Source organism: Nomascus leucogenys, chromosome 13 (assembly GCF_006542625.1).
Source record: "Nomascus leucogenys isolate Asia chromosome 13, Asia_NLE_v1, whole genome shotgun sequence".
NCBI classification, from domain to species: Eukaryota; Metazoa; Chordata; class Mammalia; order Primates; family Hylobatidae; genus Nomascus; species Nomascus leucogenys.
In genome coordinates this window covers 57,262,740-57,285,351 of record NC_044393.1, presented here as the reverse complement: position 1 = coordinate 57,285,351, position 22,612 = coordinate 57,262,740, and the positions used below count along the sequence as shown (strand labels likewise).

General features: G+C 39.2%; 1 protein-coding gene across 47 annotated transcripts in view; it reads left to right on the top strand.

Moving 5' to 3' along the window:
• The window catches only part of NRCAM (neuronal cell adhesion molecule), a 314,145-nt gene that overhangs the window by 266,521 nt on the left and 25,012 nt on the right, over positions 1-22,612 (top strand). For 14 of the 47 annotated variants that reach the window (XM_030826445.1, XM_030826455.1, XM_030826430.1 and 11 more), the window contains 13 exons: positions 131-297; positions 388-535; positions 2,701-2,825; positions 3,265-3,294; positions 4,796-4,897; positions 9,943-10,140; positions 10,246-10,316; positions 11,633-11,858; positions 12,626-12,741; positions 14,137-14,341; positions 16,692-16,814; positions 18,150-18,335; positions 19,383-19,418. In XM_030826445.1, coding sequence (XP_030682305.1) covers positions 131-297; positions 388-535; positions 2,701-2,825; positions 3,265-3,294; positions 4,796-4,897; positions 9,943-10,140; positions 10,246-10,316; positions 11,633-11,858; positions 12,626-12,741; positions 14,137-14,341; positions 16,692-16,814; positions 18,150-18,335; positions 19,383-19,418 — 1,733 coding nt within the window. The remainder of the gene's footprint in view (positions 1-130; positions 298-387; positions 536-2,700; positions 2,826-3,264; positions 3,295-4,795; positions 4,898-9,942; positions 10,141-10,245; positions 10,317-11,632; positions 11,859-12,625; positions 12,742-14,136; positions 14,342-16,691; positions 16,815-18,149; positions 18,336-19,382; positions 19,419-22,612) is intronic. The other 33 variants (XM_030826464.1, XM_030826448.1, XM_003268127.3 and 30 more) reach the window with 6 other exon arrangements.

Here is a 22,612-nt window from a genome sequence, read left to right as displayed (position 1 = left end):
AAAGTACAATCCTTCTAGCCTTGCAACTTTCACATTCATCATGGTCGTGTTGACCTTGAACATGGCATTTTATGTCTGACTTCAAAATATGATTGTTTTTATTCTCATTGTGATAATTTCTGTAATGAAGGTTTAAAGGAGCTAAAGGAAGTGCTCTTCATGAAGATATTTATGTTTTACATGAAAATGGAACTTTGGAAATTCCTGTGGCCCAAAAGGACAGTACGGGAACTTATACGTGTGTTGCAAGGAATAAATTAGGGATGGCAAAGAATGAAGTTCACTTAGAAATCAAAGGTAAGGCAGAGGTAATGTGTTTAATTTTTAAATGACTTTGAACAAATTCTCCAGCTTTGCCAAATGGATAACGATGACTTTACATTTCAGATCCTACATGGATCGTTAAACAGCCCGAATATGCAGTTGTGCAAAGAGGGAGCATGGTGTCCTTTGAATGCAAAGTGAAACACGATCACACCTTAACCCTCACTGTCTTGTGGCTGAAGGACAACAGGGAACTGCCCAGTGATGAAAGGTATTTGAAGATGATTTCTTTTCTTTCTCTTCATTCTTTCTTTAAGCTATGCTTGAACTAAAGTTCTACTGTGTAGTCACTTATGGTGATGTTTTTAGTTTCTGAAGTCTGCTGTCTCCAAAATAGAGAGATATGCATTTTCTCCCTACTGTAAAATATATGTACCCAAGAAGGTATCAGGTGATTGAAATAGGACCCCGAGAATGTTTGTCTGTCTGTGCGTGCTGGTCTCTTGTGTAATTCAGGATGGGAAAAAACCCTCAGGCCTTGGACAGCATCCATTGTTTTATACCTTGAACAGTGAAGTCTCAACAGATGTTTTCATTACCTTTCTACAAATAAGCAGAAATATGACCTCCTTAATCACTAAAGACTGCTCAAATCCTTGTCAGTATTTTAAAAGACACTTGTTTTTCTTTGGATAGGGAGTTTTTCTTTTGATTTTACCTAAAGCCAGTGAAAGGGGAAGGAAAAACAAAAACAGGTAGAGCATTAAAAGAGCCCAAGCATGCTGCAGATTTCATTAAGAATGGAAGAAAGGTCATGGCATTTTCCAGATGAGACCCTCAATTTGGCGTGGTCGTACAGAGTAGAATGTGTGAGTTTTAGCAAAGTGGCTATAGGCCTCACTGTCTATTAGAAGGAATGCTGTATTCTGGTCGAAATCATTTCTGTGGTTCACCTGCAGCTGACCTAAAGTTGCGGTGCCTAAATATTGCCCTATTGCTTGTTAATGACCCCAGAAGAACTCTGTGGCCTTCTCTTTTATGTGCCTAGAGTCTGCATCTAATTTTATGCTTGAACTAGTCGATTTTATTTGTTGAGTTGATAAAGATGAAAAGGTGTGGTGGTCTCACGCCTGTGGTCCCAGCTACCTGGGAGGCTGAGGTGGGAGAATTACCTGAGCCCAGAAGGTTGAGACTGCAGTGAGCCATGACTGTACCACTGCACTCCAGCCTGGGTGACAGAGTGAGACCCTGTCTTTAAAAAAAGATTAAAAGGAAACATAAAGAAATGACCATCAGGTTAAGTTGGCTGAAGCTTTTACTTGGAAATTAACTGAGAAGACAGTTTATGACTTATGCAGTTTCATTAAAATAATACATGAATTCTCTATACATTAATTTTTTGATCTATTGAGCAATTTTTCATGCCAAGTTCCCTCTAGAAAACTCTTGGAGAGATTGTTCATCTAAATCTTCCTGTTTCTAGTGATAAAGCAAATTATTATTCTTTGCATTTACTGTCTTCTATAAGAGTTTATACATGTACGAAAATGACATGATTTTCTGCAGTAAAGTATTTAAAATATATACTTTAATAGAAATTGAACTGAATGAGTGGTTTTCCAATGTTTCTTGGCAGCAAAAGCCTTAGTAAAGCCCTTTAGTAAGGCTAATGCTGGAACTATTCTTTGCCTCATTCCCCTGGGAACTTAAGGAAGCTCCTTCCTCTCCCTCTAGAGCAGCGGTCCCCAACCTTTTTGGCACCAGGGACTGGTTTCATGGAAGACAATTTTTCCACGGACAGGGTGGGGGCACAATGGTTTCAGGATGATTCAAATGCGTTACATTTACTGTGCACTTTATTTCTATTATTATTAACGTTGTAATCTGTATATACATGTATATATTATTACATGATGTAATATATACAGTGACAGAACATCAGGCATTAGATTGTCATAAGGAGAGCACAATCTAGATCTCTCTCTTGCACAGTTCATAGTAGGGTTTGCCTTCCTGTGAGAATCTAATGCTGCCACTGATCTGACAGGAGGCGGAGCTCAGCTTCACTCGCCCCATTCCCCTGGGGCCTAAGGAAACTTCTACCGCACCCTCTAGAGCAGTGGTCCCCTTTGCAGCCCAGTTCCTAACAGGACAGTACCCAGTTCTTGGCCCAGGGTTTGGGGACCGGTGCTCTAGAGGCCTGGTTGAAAAATACGGTACCAGAGGACTTATCCCTTCTAACCCAAGATTCTAATTAATTCTCACTGTTTTTCAAATTTAATCATTCTTAAAGTGATATGTATTTTGCTCTAACTTTTGAAAATGTTTACCATCTTTCTCCTTTATCAAATTTACAGTTTTTTTCCTGCCAGTGAAGCAATTATAGGGTATGGCTGCGTGTCCATTTCAGCTGCTCTGAATGCATTCTATCCACAGGTTCACTGTTGACAGGGATCATCTAGTGGTAGCTGATGTCAGTGATGAGGACAGCGGGACCTACACGTGTGTGGCCAACACCACTCTGGACAGCGTCTCAGCCAGCGCTGTGCTTAGCGTTGTTGGTAAGAATGAAAACAAAAATAGCACAACTGGCTTCCCTGCATTTGTTGAAAAGAAAAAATAAGATAAAAATTGTAAATATCAAATATTTGCTTGTTAATATGCATGGGTGAGTTCATACCCATGTTTTTCTTCTTTGAAAGATGCCTTGGAGGCAATGATTTCAATATAAATATACTGTGTAGCAGCACTGGGTGAAATGGTGGATATGCACATTAGTAACCTTTTTTGTAATAAGGAGAAATGATCTACTTGTATCTAAAATTGAAGGCTTTTTTTCCTAAATTGTTACTGCATGTTTATCAATGCTGTGTCTCACAGCTAAGCATAGGGCTTAATTTTATAACCTTGAATAATGTACAGTCTTTGTCATCTTGTGCTATCTTGTATCTTTCCATTACTAATTTTGATTAAAATCCTTTATATTAATGTCGTTTCTAGCTCCTACTCCAACTCCAGCTCCCGTTTACGGTAAACTAATATGAGTCTTCTTTCTCTGTTTTCTGTCAAACAATTTCACATTTGCAGAAAATATTCATAAGTTTCTTTTCTATGTCACGTAATTGTGTTTCTTAAGGAAAAGGGCTCTGTCAGTTGTTATGTTGTGTCACCCATTTACTGACAATGAATCATTTCTTCATCATAACCCCAGATTTTTCACCAAGTTCGTTGCCAGTTCTTTCTAAATAGTTCATGTGCTATTATAAAATCACTTCATTTGATAGAAGTCCCTCTTTGATGCAATTTACTTGTAAAGTAGCATAGTGCTTTTTCAAAAGCCATCATCCACATTTTACAGAATGAAAAAGCTATTTCTAATATCATTCTACAAATTAGGCTTTCACCTCAATTTATTAAAAGTTGTTTGGGAAAAATCTTGTTTTGGGATTCCATTTTCAAGAAATGTATATGGGGAAAAATAGATGTTTAGAACAACATTTAACTTTTATATCAGAGAAAACCGACTCACCATGTGTTAACAAAAGATCACTCAAGAAAGACCAAAAGGAGGGGCACATTCATGTTGTGTGGCTTTTTGGAATCTGGAAAATAAGTCAGAAATCATTTCCAGAAATCTTTTTATTTAGAGAACCTTAATCTTTATTCAGTACATCAATACAAAAATCAATTTTTGGCATCTCAGCTGATTTTGCACAATATTATTAATATTGTATCTAATTATCCAATATAAAACCTGTGCTTTGTAGACATTTACTGCCTTATGACTGATAAGAAAAAAAAGCACATATATTTTATGGTCTCTGGTCCCCTAAGAGCCAGAGATACTCCTAGGAGCAAGGTCAAATAAAGGCCTGGGGGGAACAGTAACTCTCTGGATCTCAGAAGCACCATTAGAAGAGGCAGACATGCTTCTAGGACACCTTCATCCCAACATGTGTCTGTCTACACACTGTTCTCCTCTGGGAGTAAACACACTTATGTATGCTGAGGGCTACCTCCATAGCATCTATTTCAGCATTCTTTCGCAAATATAAATATTCTTTCAGAGCCCCAAAATCTGTTATTCAGCATTTTTTTAGAAAGAACATTTGAATTTTCTTTAAACAGCACCTTTTATTTGCCTATATTTCTTTTTTCAGCAGTTGCTCTCTCTATTTCCCATGTATTAGAAATTAAGCTTATTATTTTTCATGTTTGTGCCCATTCATGTTTATGAGAAGAAATGCTGAGAGTGCTGATGAACCACATGTGTCTGCTTCACTGGGTTTGGTTACAAATGCTTTCATTTCCTTTGAAAAACAAGTGAGCAGAACTCATTGATGGGTTATCTTGTGTGTGTTCGTGTGTTCCCAGCAGCCTCAGCTGTGCACATTTCCTTTCAGTTGCATGCTCATTGACTATCAAGTGTGCTGTGTCTTTAAGATGTCCCCTCTGTGAATAGTATCACGAGTAAAAGAGAGCCTCTTAAAGATGGATGGGTGACCATGATGTGTGTATATTTGGTCTACAGATGTCCCAAATCCTCCCTTTGACTTAGAACTGACAGATCAACTTGACAAAAGTGTTCAGCTGTCATGGACCCCAGGCGATGACAACAATAGCCCCATTACAAGTATGTGGTATTATTTGCTCTATTACCGATCAACTAAATGGCCATGTTTGAAGCACTTTGTAACAGTCAACTGAATTTCCTCACAAAGGTATTTACTGGGATTCTCTGCTTCATTACTGATAGAACAAAAATATTTATTTATGTCCTTCCTCTCTTCAGAGCTGAAACTATTCCTGGTTACACCTTCTAGAATAGGACACCCCTTAATTGCTGAAGATGTTGATTAATCAAATACACTGTCATTTGTGTTTAAGATCCATAAAAATCACTTTAAATATCTACCATGTAGGAAGATACACCTTAAGTTGTTTATTTTGCCCATTTCTTCTGGGAGAAAAGGTTAGGAGGAGCAAGTGCTGAATAGCTCTGTCTTCTTATTAGGAAATTGAGACTTGATGAGTAAAGTAACTTTTCAACCCACTGTTGGTAACAGAACTGGGCGTAGATAACAGGTTCTACCTTAACTTCCAACCTAGGTCTCTGTCTTTCCATTAGCCCCTGCCACAAAGTTGCCCATTCAACAATGTGAGCTTCTCACCTTGGTGACATAAGCCTAGGGCCTAGGAAATAAGATAAGGAAGGACAATGTCATAAGGATACTAGAAGAGCATAATAAAATTAGACTATAGGTAAGATTAGAAGTTTAATTGTAAAACCAAAGAGATACTTAAGAGGCAGACACAATCAGGTCAGGTGCCTGAAATACATTATTACCTTCAGGCATATACTGCAGGAAGACTAAATTCCTTTCTGATGACTACCTAAGATGATTCTGAAATGATAGGTGTGTTGATTTATTGCACCTTCTGGTAAAATAGAATATTTCCACTAAAATTTAACAAAAGCCTCCCCTCTATCTTGTGTTGTTTAATGGTGCTCTTTTCCCTACTTGAGTGTTCAGTGTCCTTGATCAGAACACAAATTCATCCAGGCCCAGTCTTCTAGCTCATTGGGTACATTAGCCAGAGTTAGCTGGTTAGATGGCTTGGAGACTCTTTTTTCCTATATTAAAATAATACCATTAGATTTCAAGGTATTTCTACTCTTTCATTCATTTACTCATTCATTCAACAGATATTTTTGAGTGCCTACTGTGTGCCAGACATTGTTCTAAAACAAAATGGTCAAAAATCTCTGTGGTTATGGAGCTTATATTTTAGATGAGGACATAAATAAGATAAAATTAATAATACATTATTAAGTATAATGTCATTATATCTGCATGTAAACATATACACACACACACACACACACACACACACACACACACATGCAGAGGACTCAGATCTACCTTCAAGAGCGAACCTGCTGTAAGGAGTGTTAACCCACAGCCTCCATCTACTTCTCCTTCTCTGAGGCTCCATTGCAGAGTTCACATAAGGCCATGCTCCTTGGGGTGCTTCAGTGACTGGGCACAGCAAAGGTCCCAGAGGTCACATGTGCCTAATGCAGAACTCCTCCTGTGCAGACTGTACTCTGGGCTCCTGGTTGACCTGGCTGAGACTATCCCAGAGCTATACTATACTGCAGTCTAAGGCTCCTCCTACTCACTCCTCCTTCCCTCCCCCTCTTCCTGTTACAGATGTCAGACCAGCATTGTGGTCTGAAGGTCTTCCCTCCTTCAGGCTTCCTTGCTTCCTCTCCCTTTTTTCTTCCATGGATATTTCCCCAAACCGACCTCTTGACTTCTTTTTTTTGAGACAGTCTCGCTTTGTTGCCCAGGCTGGAGTGCAGTGCCCATTTGCAGTGGGTTCACGCCATTCTCCTGCCTCAGCTTCCACGTAGCTGGGACTACAGGCACCCGCCACCACGCCCGGCTACTTTTTTTTTTTTTTTTTGTATTTTTAGTAGAGATGGAGTTTCACCGTATTAGCCAGAATGGTCTCAATCTCCTGACCTTGTGATCCACCCGCCTCGGCCTCCCCAAGTGCTGGGATTACAGGCGTGAGCCACTGTGCCCGGCCACCTCTTGCACTTCTAATTCTGTCTTAGCCTTTGCTCCCTAGAGGACTCAAACTCATATATATCTATTAATACATATGATTGTGTTTATATGTGTTTAGGGCATGCAAAAAACAAATCAGCAGAAAGAGATGTGGAGCTAGGGGTATAATTGTGAATAGTGTGAATAGGAAAAGCCACACTAAAAGAACATTTGAATATGTCAATCAAGACAGGGGAGGGAGGTCAGTGAGCACACTATGCAGTTGTCTAGGGGAAGAACTTTCCAGCAAGAGCAAAGGAAAAGAGCAAAGGCCCTAAGACAGGGCATGTCTGCTAGGATGCCAGTATGGCTGCAGTGAAGTGAAAAAGAGAAAGTGAGGGAGGAGAGAAGGTCAAAGAGGTGAAGAGTTAGGTGGTGGGTGTGTAGAGTGGGAATTGTGCAAGGTCCTGTAGGCCACTGTGAAGATGGGAAAGCCCTTGGAGGGTTTTAACAGAGGAGTGATGAATGATTAACTCTGGCTTGTCTATTAAAAATAGCGTATAGAAGAACAAGAGGGGAAGCAGAGAGACTGGGTAAGACCATGGTTCCCAAACTGTGCACTGAAGTGCCCTGTGGTACCTCAGTGAATTCACAGGGGTACCTTCCTTGGAATAATTTTAAAGTTTTAACTTTTAAATTCTGATATTAAAAAACCACAGTGACATCTGTCAAACATGACATGAAATTAGCTTGAGGCAGATTATAGGTTCAACTTTATATCCCATGTCATTTTGTGATAATGTGGTATCTCTGCAAAGCGTTTGCTGTGATAAAAAGCAAGTGCCACATGGAAATCAGTGGGGAATAGGAAATGTGGAAGGTGGTGTCCAATCTGTTTACAAGGTTTGGGAACTTATATAAGAGAAGCTTTACATTGTTAAGATATAAATAGATTTAAAATTGTTTAAAATTTAAATTGTTTACATTTATTTAAGATATAAATACATATCAAGTTGTATGAACCTAGCTACTTAATACATGAAAACATTAGGTAATTCTTTTGGCCTAAGGGAGCCATGAAAAATAAATTACGGAGACACTGAGTACACCATGAACCAAGAAAGTTTGGCAACTACTGAGTTAGGAGGTTATGGGATAATTCACACAAGAGATGAGGGTGGCATGGAATAGGCTGAGAAATGGTCAGATTTTGGGTATATCTTAATGGTAAAGGCCATTGTACTACCGAGAGTATGGAAGAAGTAGGGAAATAAGAAGGATTCCAGATTTTGACCTGGGTTGTCACTATCAATTGGAGAGAAAGATTAGAATTCGTTTTGGTACTATCCAGTTTTAGATGCTGTCATGGACAACCAAGTGGAATTGTCGAGCAGACAACTGGACTTTCTGAGTCAGCAGTTCAGGGAAGAGGTCTGGGCTACAGATATAAACATGCAAGTCATCCATTTATAGGACTGGAGATCACCCAAAAATAAATGTGGACTGAAAGGAGAACTCCAAGGACTTAGTTTTGAACCACTGCAACACATATACTATTTTTAGTTCATCTTTTTGTTTATAGTGCATGTCATGGTACCTGGCACGTAGTAGGCCATCAGTGAATATCCAAATACCTATTATTTTACAAGGGTAAAATGTGTACATACCACAGAATTTTAGTAGACGCAGGGGGTATGCACTGAAAAGTATGTCTTCCTCCCGCCCCTGTCTCCCAGCTCCTCTGGCCACGCCAGTGTTATCAGTTTATATTCTCTGAGAGGTAATATGCATTTATATGCAAGAGAATATGTCTGTTTATTTGTTATAGTAATTTTGTTTTACATTTACACAAGCATAGTGTACAGCACACATGATTCTATACCCTGCTTGGCTGCTTGGTCTCACTAAACAATACACTTTAGAAATCATTCTATTTCAGTACATATGGAACAGCCCTATTCTTTTTTTTTTTTTCTCTCTCTCTCTCTTTTTTGAGAAAGGGTTTCACTCTGTTGCCCAGGCTGGAGTGCAGTGGCTTGATTGTGGTTCACTGCAGCCTTGACTTCCCAGGCTCAGGTGATCCTCCCACCTCAGCCTCCCCAATAGCTGGAACTATAGTTGGACGCCACCACACCCAGCAAATTTTTTGTAGAGATGGGGTTCTGCTAGGTTGCCCAGGCTGGTCTCAGACTCCTTGACTCCACCCACCTGGGTCTCCCAAAGTGCTGAGATTACAGGTGTGAGCCGCCACACCTGGCCGACAGTCATTTTTAACAGCCACAGAGTATTCCATTGTGTAGACATAGTGTAATTTGTTCAGTCGGTGCCCTGTTGATGGATGTTTAGGTTGTTTGCAATTAGGTTGTTTCAATTGCAAATAATACTGCAATGTTAATTCTTTCTCGTGTGTTTGAGCCATTTGTGTGAGCCCATTTATTCAAAATAAATTGCTAGAAGTAAAATTTAGTATGTGCCTTAAATATTGACAGATTTTCTAAATTGTCTTATATAGAAGTTGTCCCAACTTACACTTCCTACAAAGTCAGAGAATGCTTGATTCCTTCTGTCATAGTCAACAAAGTGTGTTAAACCTTTGATTATTGCCAGTATGTTTAGTGGATTTGATTATTGCCAATATGTTTAGTGGAAAATGGTACTCACTATTTAATTTATCCTATTATGAAAAACAATTTGATCATCTTTTCATATATTTAAACTTTTTAGGGATATATGGATTAATCCTAAACAGTTTTAAGTAACTAAACTCAGCATGCTAGAGAAAGAATACCATATCTGGTAAAATCTGAAACTGTTTAGAATTAATCCATATATCCCTAAAAAGTTTAAATATATGAAAAGGTGGTCAAATTTTTTTCATAATAGGAGAAATTAAATTAAATACAGTGAGATGCCATTTTCCACTAAAATGTTGTGTGTGCTTAAGTGTTGAGGATAGTGATAACTCTGAAATCAAAATATTTTAATGGCATTTTTCTTGAAAGTAAAATAATTCATGTTTGGTTGCTCATGTTGGGTTGCCCTGTTAGTTATCGCTAGCAGCTACCCCTGGGTTGACGGAATTCATGGTCTTGGGTTTGGTGTGTGTGTGTGTCGTGGCCAGAATTCATCATCGAATATGAAGATGCAATGCATGAGCCAGGGCTGTGGCACCACCAAACTGAAGTTTCTGGAACACAGACCACAGCCCAGCTGAAGCTGTCTCCTTACGTGAACTACTCCTTCCGCGTGATGGCCGTGAACGGCATCGGGAAGAGCTTGCCCAGCGAAGCGTCTGAGCAGTATTTGACGAAAGCCTCAGGTAAAGTGGGAAAGCGGGACTTCTAGGGTACCAAATGAAATAAAAAAGCTTTCCACTCTTCGCAAAAGACCAAAGCTTACGCACATGTGGCTGCTTAACTTCCAGAACCAGATAAAAACCCCACAGCTGTGGAAGGACTGGGATCAGAGCCTGATAATTTGGTGATTACATGGAAGGTGAGCTATGATGCCTTCAAATTTATTCGCTATTTTTTAGAGTGAAAAAGAAGTTGCTTGAAAATATCTATATTAAAATCTCATTTCACCTATTTCTGGGAAAATAGATAGATAAATAGATACATATATATCTTTACTTAAGAGGCAGTATTGTGTGGTTGTTAAAAGCTTGAGCTCTGGAGTCAAAACGATTTGGTGCAAATCCCAGCTCTGCCACTAACTCTTTGATCTTAGGCCAGTTGTTTAACATCTCTGTTAGGCATCTGTATGATGGGAATAATAATAGAACCAATTTCACAGTATTAAAGGAGCTAATACATATAAAGCACCCACAACAGTGCCTAGCATATACACGTGCTCAAAAAAATGCTAGCTAGTGTTATCATAAAGAACCACCTGGGGCCAGGGCTGGGGCCAGTGCCTCACGCCTGTAATCCCAGCACTTTGGGAGGCCGAGGCGGGCAGTTCATAAGGTCAGGACTTCGAGACCAGCCTGACCAACATGGTGAAACCCCGTCTCTACTAAAAATACAAAAATTAGCCGGGTGTAGTGGTGCGTGCCTGTAATCCTAGCTACTCAGGAGGCTGAGGCAGGAGTATCGCTTGAACCCAGGAGGCAGAGGTTGCAGTGAGCCGAGATTGCGCCACTGCACTCCAGCCTGGGTGACAGAGCAAGACTCCATCTCAAAAAAAAAAAAAAAACACCTGGAAGACATGCACCAAGCCATTCCCAGCAGTCAGCTTCTTTAGTGGGGAAAGCTTATCTGTGTTTTCTGGATTTGGAAAATTAACATATATTTACTCATAATTCAAAACCTATTTTAGATAGATGCATACATGCATACTTACATGTATACATATATGTACATACTTACATTTATACAAACATGTAGAAACAACAGAATGACAGGCTAGCTTTTTTTAATAGAGAGGAAAACAGTCCATAAGTTTCCATCTCCAAGTAAAATGGACAATGATGTACTGTTGCACAAACAGGAATATATAAAGGATTCTATGTGACTGAAATGTCTTAATCACCACCCTTGACTGTAGAGCCAGAGTTTGAACGGTTTATATGGTATTTATTGCATCAAGATAGTAATTTACAACCTTTGAAATGTTGATCCCAAACAAGCTTTGAATCTCATTGCAAATGCACAACTGACAGAAGGTCCCTGCCGAAAATAGTTAATAGCCTGTGTTTTAGTATTTCAGTGATCACTTTCTGTAGGTCTGGGGATTGAATTTACTGTTCCTGTAAAAGATTGTATAGTTGATGTGTGTTATAAGCTCTGGTTATTTGGCTTTTCTTGTAGCCCTTGAATGGTTTCGAATCTAACGGGCCAGGCCTTCAGTACAAAGTTAGCTGGCGCCAGAAAGATGGTGATGATGAATGGACATCTGTGGTTGTGGCAAATGTATCCAAATATATTGTCTCAGGCACCCCAACCTTTGTTCCATACCTGATCAAAGTTCAGGCCCTGAATGACATGGGGTTTGCCCCAGAGCCAGCTGTAGTCACGGGACATTCTGGAGAAGACCGTAAGTGATGCCGTTTCCTTTCTACTTTTCCCCAGCAAAACAGACTTTCCAAGGTGCAAGCCAAGGCCATTTCCAGAGCTGCTCAGGTTGCAAAGGAGGGAGGTGGCAATTATTTTGCATGACTTTGAATTTAAACAGCCTGCTGTGTAAGAAAGAGTTCAGAACATTCAAGGTGATTGCAGTATAGTTGTCCCTTGGTATCCTCCACAGGGGATTGGTTCCAGGACGCCCCACCTTGGATACCCAAATCTGCAAATACTCAAGTCCCACAGATAGCCCTATGGAACCTGCCTATATGAAAAATCAGCCCTCCATATCCTTGGGTTTTGCACCTAGGAATACTGTGTTTTCCATCTTCTTTGGTTGTAGATGCAGAACCTGCAGATGTAGAGGGCTGACTGTATTTTGGGGGGAAAAAAAATCCATGTGTAAGTGGACCCATGCAGTTCAAACCCGTGTTGTTCAAGGGTCAATTGTGCTTTTAAAAAAATCTTGTTTTCCTACTCAGGACGCTGAGGTGAGAGGATCCCTTGAGCCAAGGAATTTGAGTCTAGCCTGGGCAACATAGCAAGACGCCATCTCTTTAAAAAAAAAAAAAAAAATCTCACAAAGTAAAATAGATGCCCCGAAATCTATGTTCAAGCCTTAATAATCCATAGAATAGGTCTGCAGTATGCTTCAAGCCAAAATTATTAGAGATAGTCATATTTATGGATGAAATTAAAAATAACATTGATGCTTCTACCGCTTCCCTGTCCTTTTCCTAGTCCCAATGGTGGCTCCTGGGAATGTGCGTGTGAATGTGGTGAACAGTACTTTAGCCGAGGTGCACTGGGACCCAGTACCTCTGAAAAGCATCCGAGGACACCTACAAGGCTATCGGGCAAGTGAAGGGGGACCTTTTGTGGCTTTCTTTAGTAAGGGCAGCAGCGAATGCCACTTCTCATGCACACCACAGGAGGTGGGGCTTATTTGGTTCATTGCTTTGTGAACCTGTGGACTGAAGAGTTCATTTGGCTCATTGCCTCAGGTAGCCACTGCCAGAATTGACTTGAAATCCCACTGCATCCAAAATAAGAAAAAAAAATGTTTTCTCCATTTTTCCCACCGATGATCTAACATTCTACCAAATAAGTATGTATACAAAATGGGGAAAATTAATTTTTTAAAGACCTAGAATATTACCAACTGTAGCTAGCTTTAAAGCAATATGGATCACATGTGTTGAACACACAAAATTATCCTGATAATCGTTTAGGCATTTTTAAAATAATTCAGAATATACTTTAAGACAATATACTCTTAGCTAGGTCATTCTTATAAATATCCATTATCTTTGTTCTTGAGAAGTACTGAAAGATAGATATCCATTATCTTTTTTCTTGAGAGGCACTGATTTCATAGAGATTTTTTACTGATAGGCAGCCAAGCATACAGTCACTACTTTGATTTGTTAAGCCTGACCCCTAGAGGTCACTTTTTGTACTACATCACGTTCAACTTTTTTTCCCCGTGGCATTGCCAGATTCCATATAAATGTTGACTTCTCCTGAAAATGCCTTTAAATTCCTAAGAATTTAAGAGGACTTAGTAAACAACAATTCTGGATTTGTGACCAGAATTAATCAATACTTTCTTATCCATCTCTCCAAAACCTGTACCTGCAATCGAATACAAAAAAAAGTATTTTAAACTAAGTGATACAGTTTGATTTAGTGGAAAAATTCTAGACTTTCAGTGGAGGATCCCCTGTGGCTCTTGATACCTCTGTGACTGTGAAGGTCAATTAGTAGCCCACGTGATCATCTGCACCATATGAATAACAGTAATAAAAGCCTCACTGTGGTGTTTAGGATTAAACTAAATGATAGATTATACATGAACATGTATTAATTCTGGAAAAATATGTAAACATTGGGCAGTATTTTTTATTTTTAGAATATTTTGTACAAGTAAAAGACTTAAATCCTATTGTCCTCCATTTGCCTCATGTTCTAGAGAAAACCATATGGGTCTCGTGCTGTTTTCATTTTCCTTAGACTCCTATGACAAAATAGTGTAGCCCAGCTTTGTCATGTGGCTGTAATTTAATTTCCCTTATTATTTATGGGCTTCTATTCCTCTTGCCTCAGAATCAATATCCATCAGTTTTGCTAGTAATTTTCTTCTAAAATATACCAAGGGAATTTTCTGGAAAAACAACAATTTCAATTTTGTGAGCATAAGGAATCTTGTTTGCTCCTTTGTGCATTCCTGACTTTCGTTCTTGCTGTTTCAGATTTACTATTGGAAGACACAGAGTTCATCTAAAAGAAACAGACGTCACATTGAGAAAAAGATCCTCACCTTCCAAGGCAGCAAGACTCATGGCATGTTGCCGGGGCTAGAGCCCTTTAGCCACTACACACTGAACGTCCGAGTGGTCAATGGGAAAGGGGAGGGCCCAGCCAGCCCTGACAGAGTCTTTAATACTCCAGAAGGAGGTATGGAATGGATGTGTCTCTAAGATCTCGGGAACACATGGCATGGCCTGAGAGGTTTTGCCTGACAGAAGGGCTACTGATCAAAGTATATTCTGGAAGCCAAATGTGATTGAAATTTCCATAGATGAATACAGCACACACAAAGCTACCAAAATGTCAGATCATATGTGGCCTAAGTGTACATAGAAGGCTTCAGAACCCAAAATGCTGCTCTGAAATGCCCTCTCCCTTGACTTAAAATTTTTCTCCACACACAGTGTCCGAAACTTTTACTTTGACATTTATTTGGATCATTAACTTTCTGACCTGAAAGAGGTTCCATAACCTCTCTGAGTGTCAGTAGCCTCATCTGAAAAGCATGAGAACCAAATTAGATAACCAACCGAAAACACCTGGAAAGGAAAATATTTCTATAAGTTATAGTTTACTTCTATAGCTTCTTTCTTAGTGCACTTTTCTAATGTATTAGAAAGTTGAACTGAGTTAGAAGGTTGCAAGTCTTGACCAAGTGGATTGGGAAGAAGAGGGAAAAGTCATTGCAGCTATGGGCAACTGCAAGGGAGGGAATAAGGAAGGACCAAATATATATTGATCCAGGAGTCGGGGAGAAGGAATTTGGACACAGGGACAAGGGAGCCTTTTGGTTGAGGGAGAGAGGGGCCCATGTAGTAAAAAGGATGAGGATTTGAAAAGGCAATAAAATGGGCTTTACCTATTTTAAATTTGGTATGACAATGGCCAGATAGCTTCTGTAGCTTGCTTAGCTTTTTGATAAAAGAAGTTCACAGAAGATGCACCCTACCCTGGCTGCTAATTGAAAGATTCATGATGCAGGCAGCTGCCCAGCAGCCTCTGAGAATCACCCTGTGTCCCAGCTCCCATCTCATTATAAGTTTCTGTCCTCAATCTCACTGTCCCTTAGAGAGTCAGGGCTCTTCCTACTTGATGTTTTCACAAGTGAGGCCTCACACTGGTTCTTTAGATGATTCAAGGAAAGGTGTCATAGAGGAGATAATCAGAGGATTGAAGGATAAAGAAGAGAGGAAGAAGTACGTCTGAAGAAACAAAGGTATGAAATAGCCTGGCTCCTTCAAAAAACTGCAAGTTTCATGGCCAGAACTGGTGAGAAAAGGGAGGAAGATCAGCTAGGGAAGGCCCATATCATGGATGGTCTTGGGTGCTGTGGACCATCCTGCAGGCCAAAGCCTGTTAACCTGGGGACTGTAGTCCCTTAGGGAGTCAATGAATGGGTTTCACGAGCTCCATGAGCTTCCTGAAATTGTATGCAAGATATGTGTATATTTTTCCAGGGAGTGTTTATGGCTGTCATCAGATTCTCAAAAGGCCCTGTGATCCCCTAAAGTAAAGAACCATTTACTGGGTTGGGGAAGCTTAGAAGCCTAGACCTATGTGCCAGGCATGGTTTTAGGACCAGACGAAGACATCTAAGGGCCTAAAGCAGGGAAATGGCAAAGAAGATGGGGATAGGAAGAAATGGATATGGTTTAGATTAAGGGAGTGGAGTTAGTGTCTGAGGAGATGGTGGAAATGAGGCACATAGGGAAGCTCAGGTTGACTCGCTGGTTTTTGGCTAGAGTGACAATAGGGAGAGTGGTTCCATTAGTTAGTTTCCAGGGGCAGTGGTAGGGGAGTTAACCATTGCGAGAGAGAGCTGCCACACGCCATCATCCACATGAGGAAGTGAATAAAAGATGAGCAGACATGTTTCCTCTGGTGATTTGCCAGCCTCTGCCACAGAGAACCTGAGACCCCTCGGGCCTTCCCCAGGGCCAGGGGTGTGCCAAGGTTGGGCTTTTGTCCATTCACCACCAGATCCTGGGCAGCTGTCAGCTCTCAGGATAAGAACGTCTCTGCACCTGGGTGTGCTGGCCCAAAGCCCACCAGGCAGGGCATTCTGACTGTTTGGAGACACCTGGTTTGTTGGAGAAAGCAGTCCTTAATGGTCCAGAACACAGCTGCTTCCACTCACAGATCTGGTTAGAATAGTTTCACCTGGTAGCTAGTTTGCTTCTATTAAGACAGCATTCATGGGTCAAATAAGTACTGCCTCTTTTTAAAATATTAGGTTTGAGTCCATCTAAAGGCAAAGTCATTATGTGTTTTGAGAAGATGGTTTTATTGAATATAAATGTAAATGACAAGAGAGAAAAAGGAAGAGAATAACTAAATGGGTGCCTGTCACAGGTTTTTACTAATGTATTTTCAGCTGAATCAGGAATGAGTTACTGAAACTCAAAACCTTGAATCGTGTGAGCATGGTGAAATGTCAATTTAATACATGTTGAAATATTCAGAAATCTTTGTGTTGACTGTAAGTTCTCACTGTAAGTCCCCAGTGCTCCCTCATCTTTGAAGATTGTGAATCCAACACTCGACTCTCTCACTTTGGAATGGGATCCACCAAGCCACCCGAATGGCATTTTGACAGAGTACACCTTAAAGTATCAGCCAAGTAAGCTGTTGAGATGAAGAGAAGGGGAAATATGGTTTTTTTATTTTATTTATTTTAACTGACAAATAATTGTACCTCCTCATGGGGTACATAGTGATGTTTCAATATATATAGTGATCAGATCAGGGGAATTCACATATTCATCTTCTCAAATATTTATCATTTATTTGTGCTGGAAACATTTAATATCCTCCCTTTAGCTGTGTATGGAACACCAGAACTTAGTCTTTGTATCTTGCCATCATTTTGTATCCCTTATATATCTAGCTATCTATCTATCTATATCTATATATATATATAGATATATATTTTTTTTTTGAGACAGAGTCTTGCACTGCCGCCCAGGCTGGAGTGCAGTGGTGCAATCTTGGCTCACTGCAAGCTCCACCTCCCAGTTCATGCCATTCTCCTGCCTCAGCCTCCCAAGTAACTGGGACTACAGGCGCACACCACCACGCCCGGCTAATTTTTTGTATTTTTAGTAGAGACAGGGTTTCACCGTGTTAGCCACGATGGTCTCAATCTCCTGACCTTGTGATCCACCTGCCTCGGCCTCCCAAAGTGCTGGGATTACAGGCGTGAGCCACTGCACCCGGCCCATTTTCTATTCTTTAACTGATCTCTCCCTATCTCACCTTCCCCCTGTCCTTCCTTTATTTCTGGGATCCTGTGTTCTACTTTTTACTTTTGTGACATGAACTTTTTTAAGCTTTCACCTATGAGTGAGAACATGTGGTGTTTAACTTTCTGTTAGAAATACAGTTTTAAAAATACTTAACTGTTATCGGAAAATACAAGCTAGTTTTTCTTTATATATGTAGAATGTATACACATACCTTCAAATCTAACTTTTTAAAGAAAAATGATGTCTATGTTATTAAAAATTAAGTAATCTGTAGAATAATACAGACCTTTAGGGGTGGGGTTAGGTGAGTCCTGTCATTAAATCAGATACGCATTTTCTATAAATAGAAAATAGTTCCTTTGGCAAAAGGCCTCTGAAGAAAAATGTTTGGGGTTATTTAACAATACGACTCCACCTGCAGGAACACAGGGGAAAAAATTCTATTGTGATTCAACCACAAAATTCTTCTAGTTTATTAGCCAATAGAGAATATATTTCCCCTTGTGATATGATATGATGATATGATATGATAGAACATAGCATAGGAGCTGTTAAAAGGTTATCACTTAGTTATGCTGGGCAAAGAGTGAGTGGGATTATAAAAGTCAATGTAAGCCAGGTTGAACATTTTTAGTTGACGTATTTATTTATAATAGTATTCCTATAGCAATTAATGGAGAATGCACTTGTTCGTTATTTCTTATTGACAGTTAACAGCACACATGAATTAGGCCCTCTGGTAGATTTGAAAATTCCTGCCAACAAGACACGGTGGACTTTAAAAAATTTAAATTTCAGCACTCGATATAAGTTTTATTTCTATGCACAAACATCAGCAGGATCAGGAAGTCAAATTACAGAGGAAGCAGTAACAACTGTGGATGAAGGTAAGATGGGTATGTATAAAATCCATATAAGCATCATGAAATAAAAATAAGTTTATGCTTTCTTTTTCCTTCTTGCTATGGAATGTCTGTCTTACCTGATTAACACAAACACTTATTTATAATTTCTCATTCTGATATATAATCAGCTATTTAGTTCATATTGGACTAACTGTGATATTTTTCAACTCCATGTGAAACTTTTTAAAATTTATATTAGAATCTTAGAGTGGGAGTGAGTAAGCATAATATTTGCCACACTTGAATTTGAAGTTCAGGGGAATGTTGTTTCCTGTTTACAACTTTATATATTATATATATTCATGCACAAACATATATATGTACACATACATATAATACATATATGCATACACAGACATACACACCTATATACACACAAATATATGTAATTCGAGTTCTGGTCCTGATTTACTGGAAATAATTTTCTAGTTCACATATCGATTTACATTTTCTAGCAAGGAAATCGAAACAGTTATTAAAGAGTGCATTTATTTTGTGTTTGAGCAAAAGATTTTACATTGTGGTATGTACAAAGAAAGCAAAATAGCCCATTATGGTATTTAGAAAAGGAATTAACACTTCTTTTCATACTTTAAAAAGTTATTCTGAAATCTTGAGATTCAATGAAAATTATCAAAAATATTATAAAAGATTTTCTGGTTTTGCATGTCCCTAAATTGTAGAGTTGCTTAAGGATTATCCATTTGACTATCATTGATAGCATAAAAAATTGACAATTTCTATCCAAAAATTGGTTTGAAATTACATAATAAACAAGTATGAATAAAGCACCTTAAGTAATGTGTTTGAATACCGGGTATTAAAACTGGGTCTCCTGATAAGATTTTGGTACTGGATTTGAATACTGGATAAGTTTGGGGACACCAACATATCTTTGTCCCCTATACCTGATGTGGTACACTTCATTCTTCTTGCATGCTTTAGCATTTTAATAAGTGTTTTTGTATCGCTATACATGCTCATGGGTGTGTTACATCTAACTATATAGTGTCCTATTTCTGTTTCCCTTCATTAAAGCTGGTATTCTTCCACCTGATGTAGGTGCAGGCAAAGGTAAAATAATTCATCTGCATGACTTTATACATGTTTGAAATTTGCAATGTGAAACATGGGGAAGTGCAGCATGGGTAAAACAGAGAAAATATGCTTTGAACCACAAAAAGAAGAGAAGATCTCATCCAATCTTGGCTTTAAAATTAATTTCTAGTCCTTTCTTTACAAGTAGAAAGCCACATATTGAATTCTCCAAAAATTTTTTCTCAAGACTTATCCCTGGTACAAATCCTAATCTTAGCTTCTAATACTATGATTTGGCTGGATCAGACAGGACCAAAACTGTGGATTTGTCACAGATCCTCTATATGGCCATGCCACATTATTTGGGGTTCAGAAATATTAGCCCTGTGATGAAAACAGCCTGGTAGAAATCAGATCAACCAAGCTTCCTGTTCTATTCTGATTTAGCTGCTCTCCTTGTAGACACAGTGTACACTCGGCTGCCATTGCACAAAACCGTCCATTTGGAATTACAGCATAGCAATGCCCTCCAACTGGTTGGGGAGTAAGTCTCCCCGAGCTTAGGGTCCCCTACAAGTGAGTCTTCCAGGTGACCCATATGCTCTTCTCAAATGTGTTATCCCATCCTGTCTTCACCCAACTGCCTAAGTCTCTTCCTCCTGAGTAATAGCCAGCAATCCACAGTGGATTTTGTTCTCCTTTATTTCTGACAGCTCTCTGGGTCAGAAAGATTTGTTGGGAGAATGGTGCTTGAATAGGTTGTAATATGTCTTCTATTAGTGGCAATGCCAAAGATGCCCCAGTCTTTGACCCCTGGCTGCTGGTTGACCAGTCAGCTTTTTAGAGAGCAGTGGAGCACCTGCCACTGGGCACTGTTTTCACGTGGCATGCCCATGGTCGGGTTTTCCTGGGCTTTCGCACATCAGGTGAGTGTAAACAGGAATGAAGAAAAGGAAGACCAAGAGAAAAATGTGCTTTGCCCTATGTTATTCAACTCTTTTGAGCTTAGACTTGATAGATTTATTCTATTTGCTTAGAAATTTGCTTATATTCAGAGCTTTGGTAAATTACAAAATATCAATCTGATAGATTTTGGAGTTATTGAATAAGAATTAAGCCATTTTCAGTAATCTTAAGAGTATTATATTTGTATTTTTAGACTTGAAAGGACGAAGCTGTAAAAATTCAAAATTTCTATATCATAGAATGATGTAAACTTACTTCTGTTTAGCTGTATACTTCCTTCCTATGATAATTAGATATCAATTAAAATCATTAGTTGTTTTACAATAATATACTGCTGTATAACTTCAATTGGAGCATTTCACTAAAAGCCTGGCCTTGTTTCCTACGCAGTGGACATGCCACTGTGGCTGTGCCTAGAGCTGATAGCAGCGAAATTGTGCTTCAGCAGGGCTGTCTGTGAAGCAAGTCTGAATTCTCAATGGACTTGTCACGTTAGAAGTAGATAGGTACTCCACTGGAAAAACATCACCCCTCTGTTTTTAATAAATTAAAACTAAAATCTATATTTAAAGAGTTTTGGTTTTACCATTTGATGTTACTAATTTGAATTGTGAGCTACTTATGATTAGAGAGACAAGCAAAAATGGAGTGCCTGAAAGTTCATTAAGCTCCCAGTATTAAAATCTGATGGATCTCAGATAAGAAAAGAATAGTGTTTAAATAAGGGGGAAATAAAGCTAACCCTGACCTTAATTTTAATATGGTTTATTTTAATAGTATAGCAGTAGTTAAGTATGGCTTACATAAGAGGATATTTTGCTAGTAAGACTTTAAACTGCTCAAGCATAATTTGTGATCCTGGGTTTTCTTCCTTCCTTAAAAATACTTCTTTTTTTCAATCTGAAAATGAATTCTATCCTCTTCTCTATTTCCCTTCTCCATGTGGAGTTTAACTGCTCTGTGACAGGAGAAAAATTAAAGTTCTCCGCTATCCTTCCAAATTTTAATGTTTTAAATGTATCTTTTAAATTTTTATTTAAATCAGGACAAAAGGGAATAAATAAGAGATGAATAGAGAGGAAACGTGATATCCTTAGGTATAGATGCATCAACATGGCCGGGCGTGGTGGCTCACACCTGTAATCCCAACAGTTTGGGAGGCTGAGGCGGGCAGATCACCTGAGGTCAGGAGTTCAAGACCAGCCTGGCCAACATGATGAAACCCCATCTCTACTAAAAATACAAAAATTAGCTGGGCGTATTGGCGGGAGCCTGTAATCCCAGCTACTCAGGAGGCTGAGGCAGGAAAATTGTTTGAACTCAGGAGGTAGAGGTTGCAGTGAGCTGAGATTGCACCATTGCACTCCAGCCTGGACAACAAGAGCGAAACTCCATCTCAAAAAACAAACAAACAAAAAGAAGCATCAACATCTAATATGATTTTATTATGAATTATGATTTCATGAAAAGTGGTTTTAATTCATTTCTGGTCAAAGAGGGGAAAAGAAATGTATCTGAGTTTACATTTTTAAATTTTCTTGCAGATTTTAAGAGATGTTAATGAAACCTAAGTTTTCAAATGTATAATTACAAAAGGATTATAAACCTGAAGGAAAACCCAGGATAATTCAATTAACTATATGATGCCATACTAACCCTTCTTCTTACCATTCTCCGCAATATAATTAAATACTCAAGACCTTTGAGTCATTTATTTTTGTCCTTTTCTTTGTTGGATTAAAGCTCTCAATATTTGTGTAGGAATTATAGTTGATTGGCATATTTTTCAATTTCTACGTCTCTTTAAATGAGGCTGGGTGTGGTGGCTCATGCTTGTAATCCCAGCACTTTGGGAGGCTGAGGCAGGCAGATCACTTGAGGTCAGGAATTCGAGACCAGCCTGGCCAACATGGTGAAACCCCATCTCTACTAAAAATACCAAAATTAGCCAGGCATGGTGGTAACACACCTGTAGTCCTAGCTACTTGGGAGGCGGAGGCAGGAGAATTGTTTTAACCCAGGAGACAGAGGCTGCAGTGAGCCAAGATTGCACCACTGCACCCCAGCCTGGGCGACAGAACGAGACTCCATTTCATAAATAAATAAATAAATAAATGATTTCAGGGTCTTGGATTCTAGGAAGTAGACTGTGAAGGCATGTATAGAAATGAACCAAAAATGTGCAGGCTCAAAAAGATTTATGTTCCCAGTATTGCTGATGATCCACAGTGCCATATCCATTGCATGTAATCTGGCACTCTGAG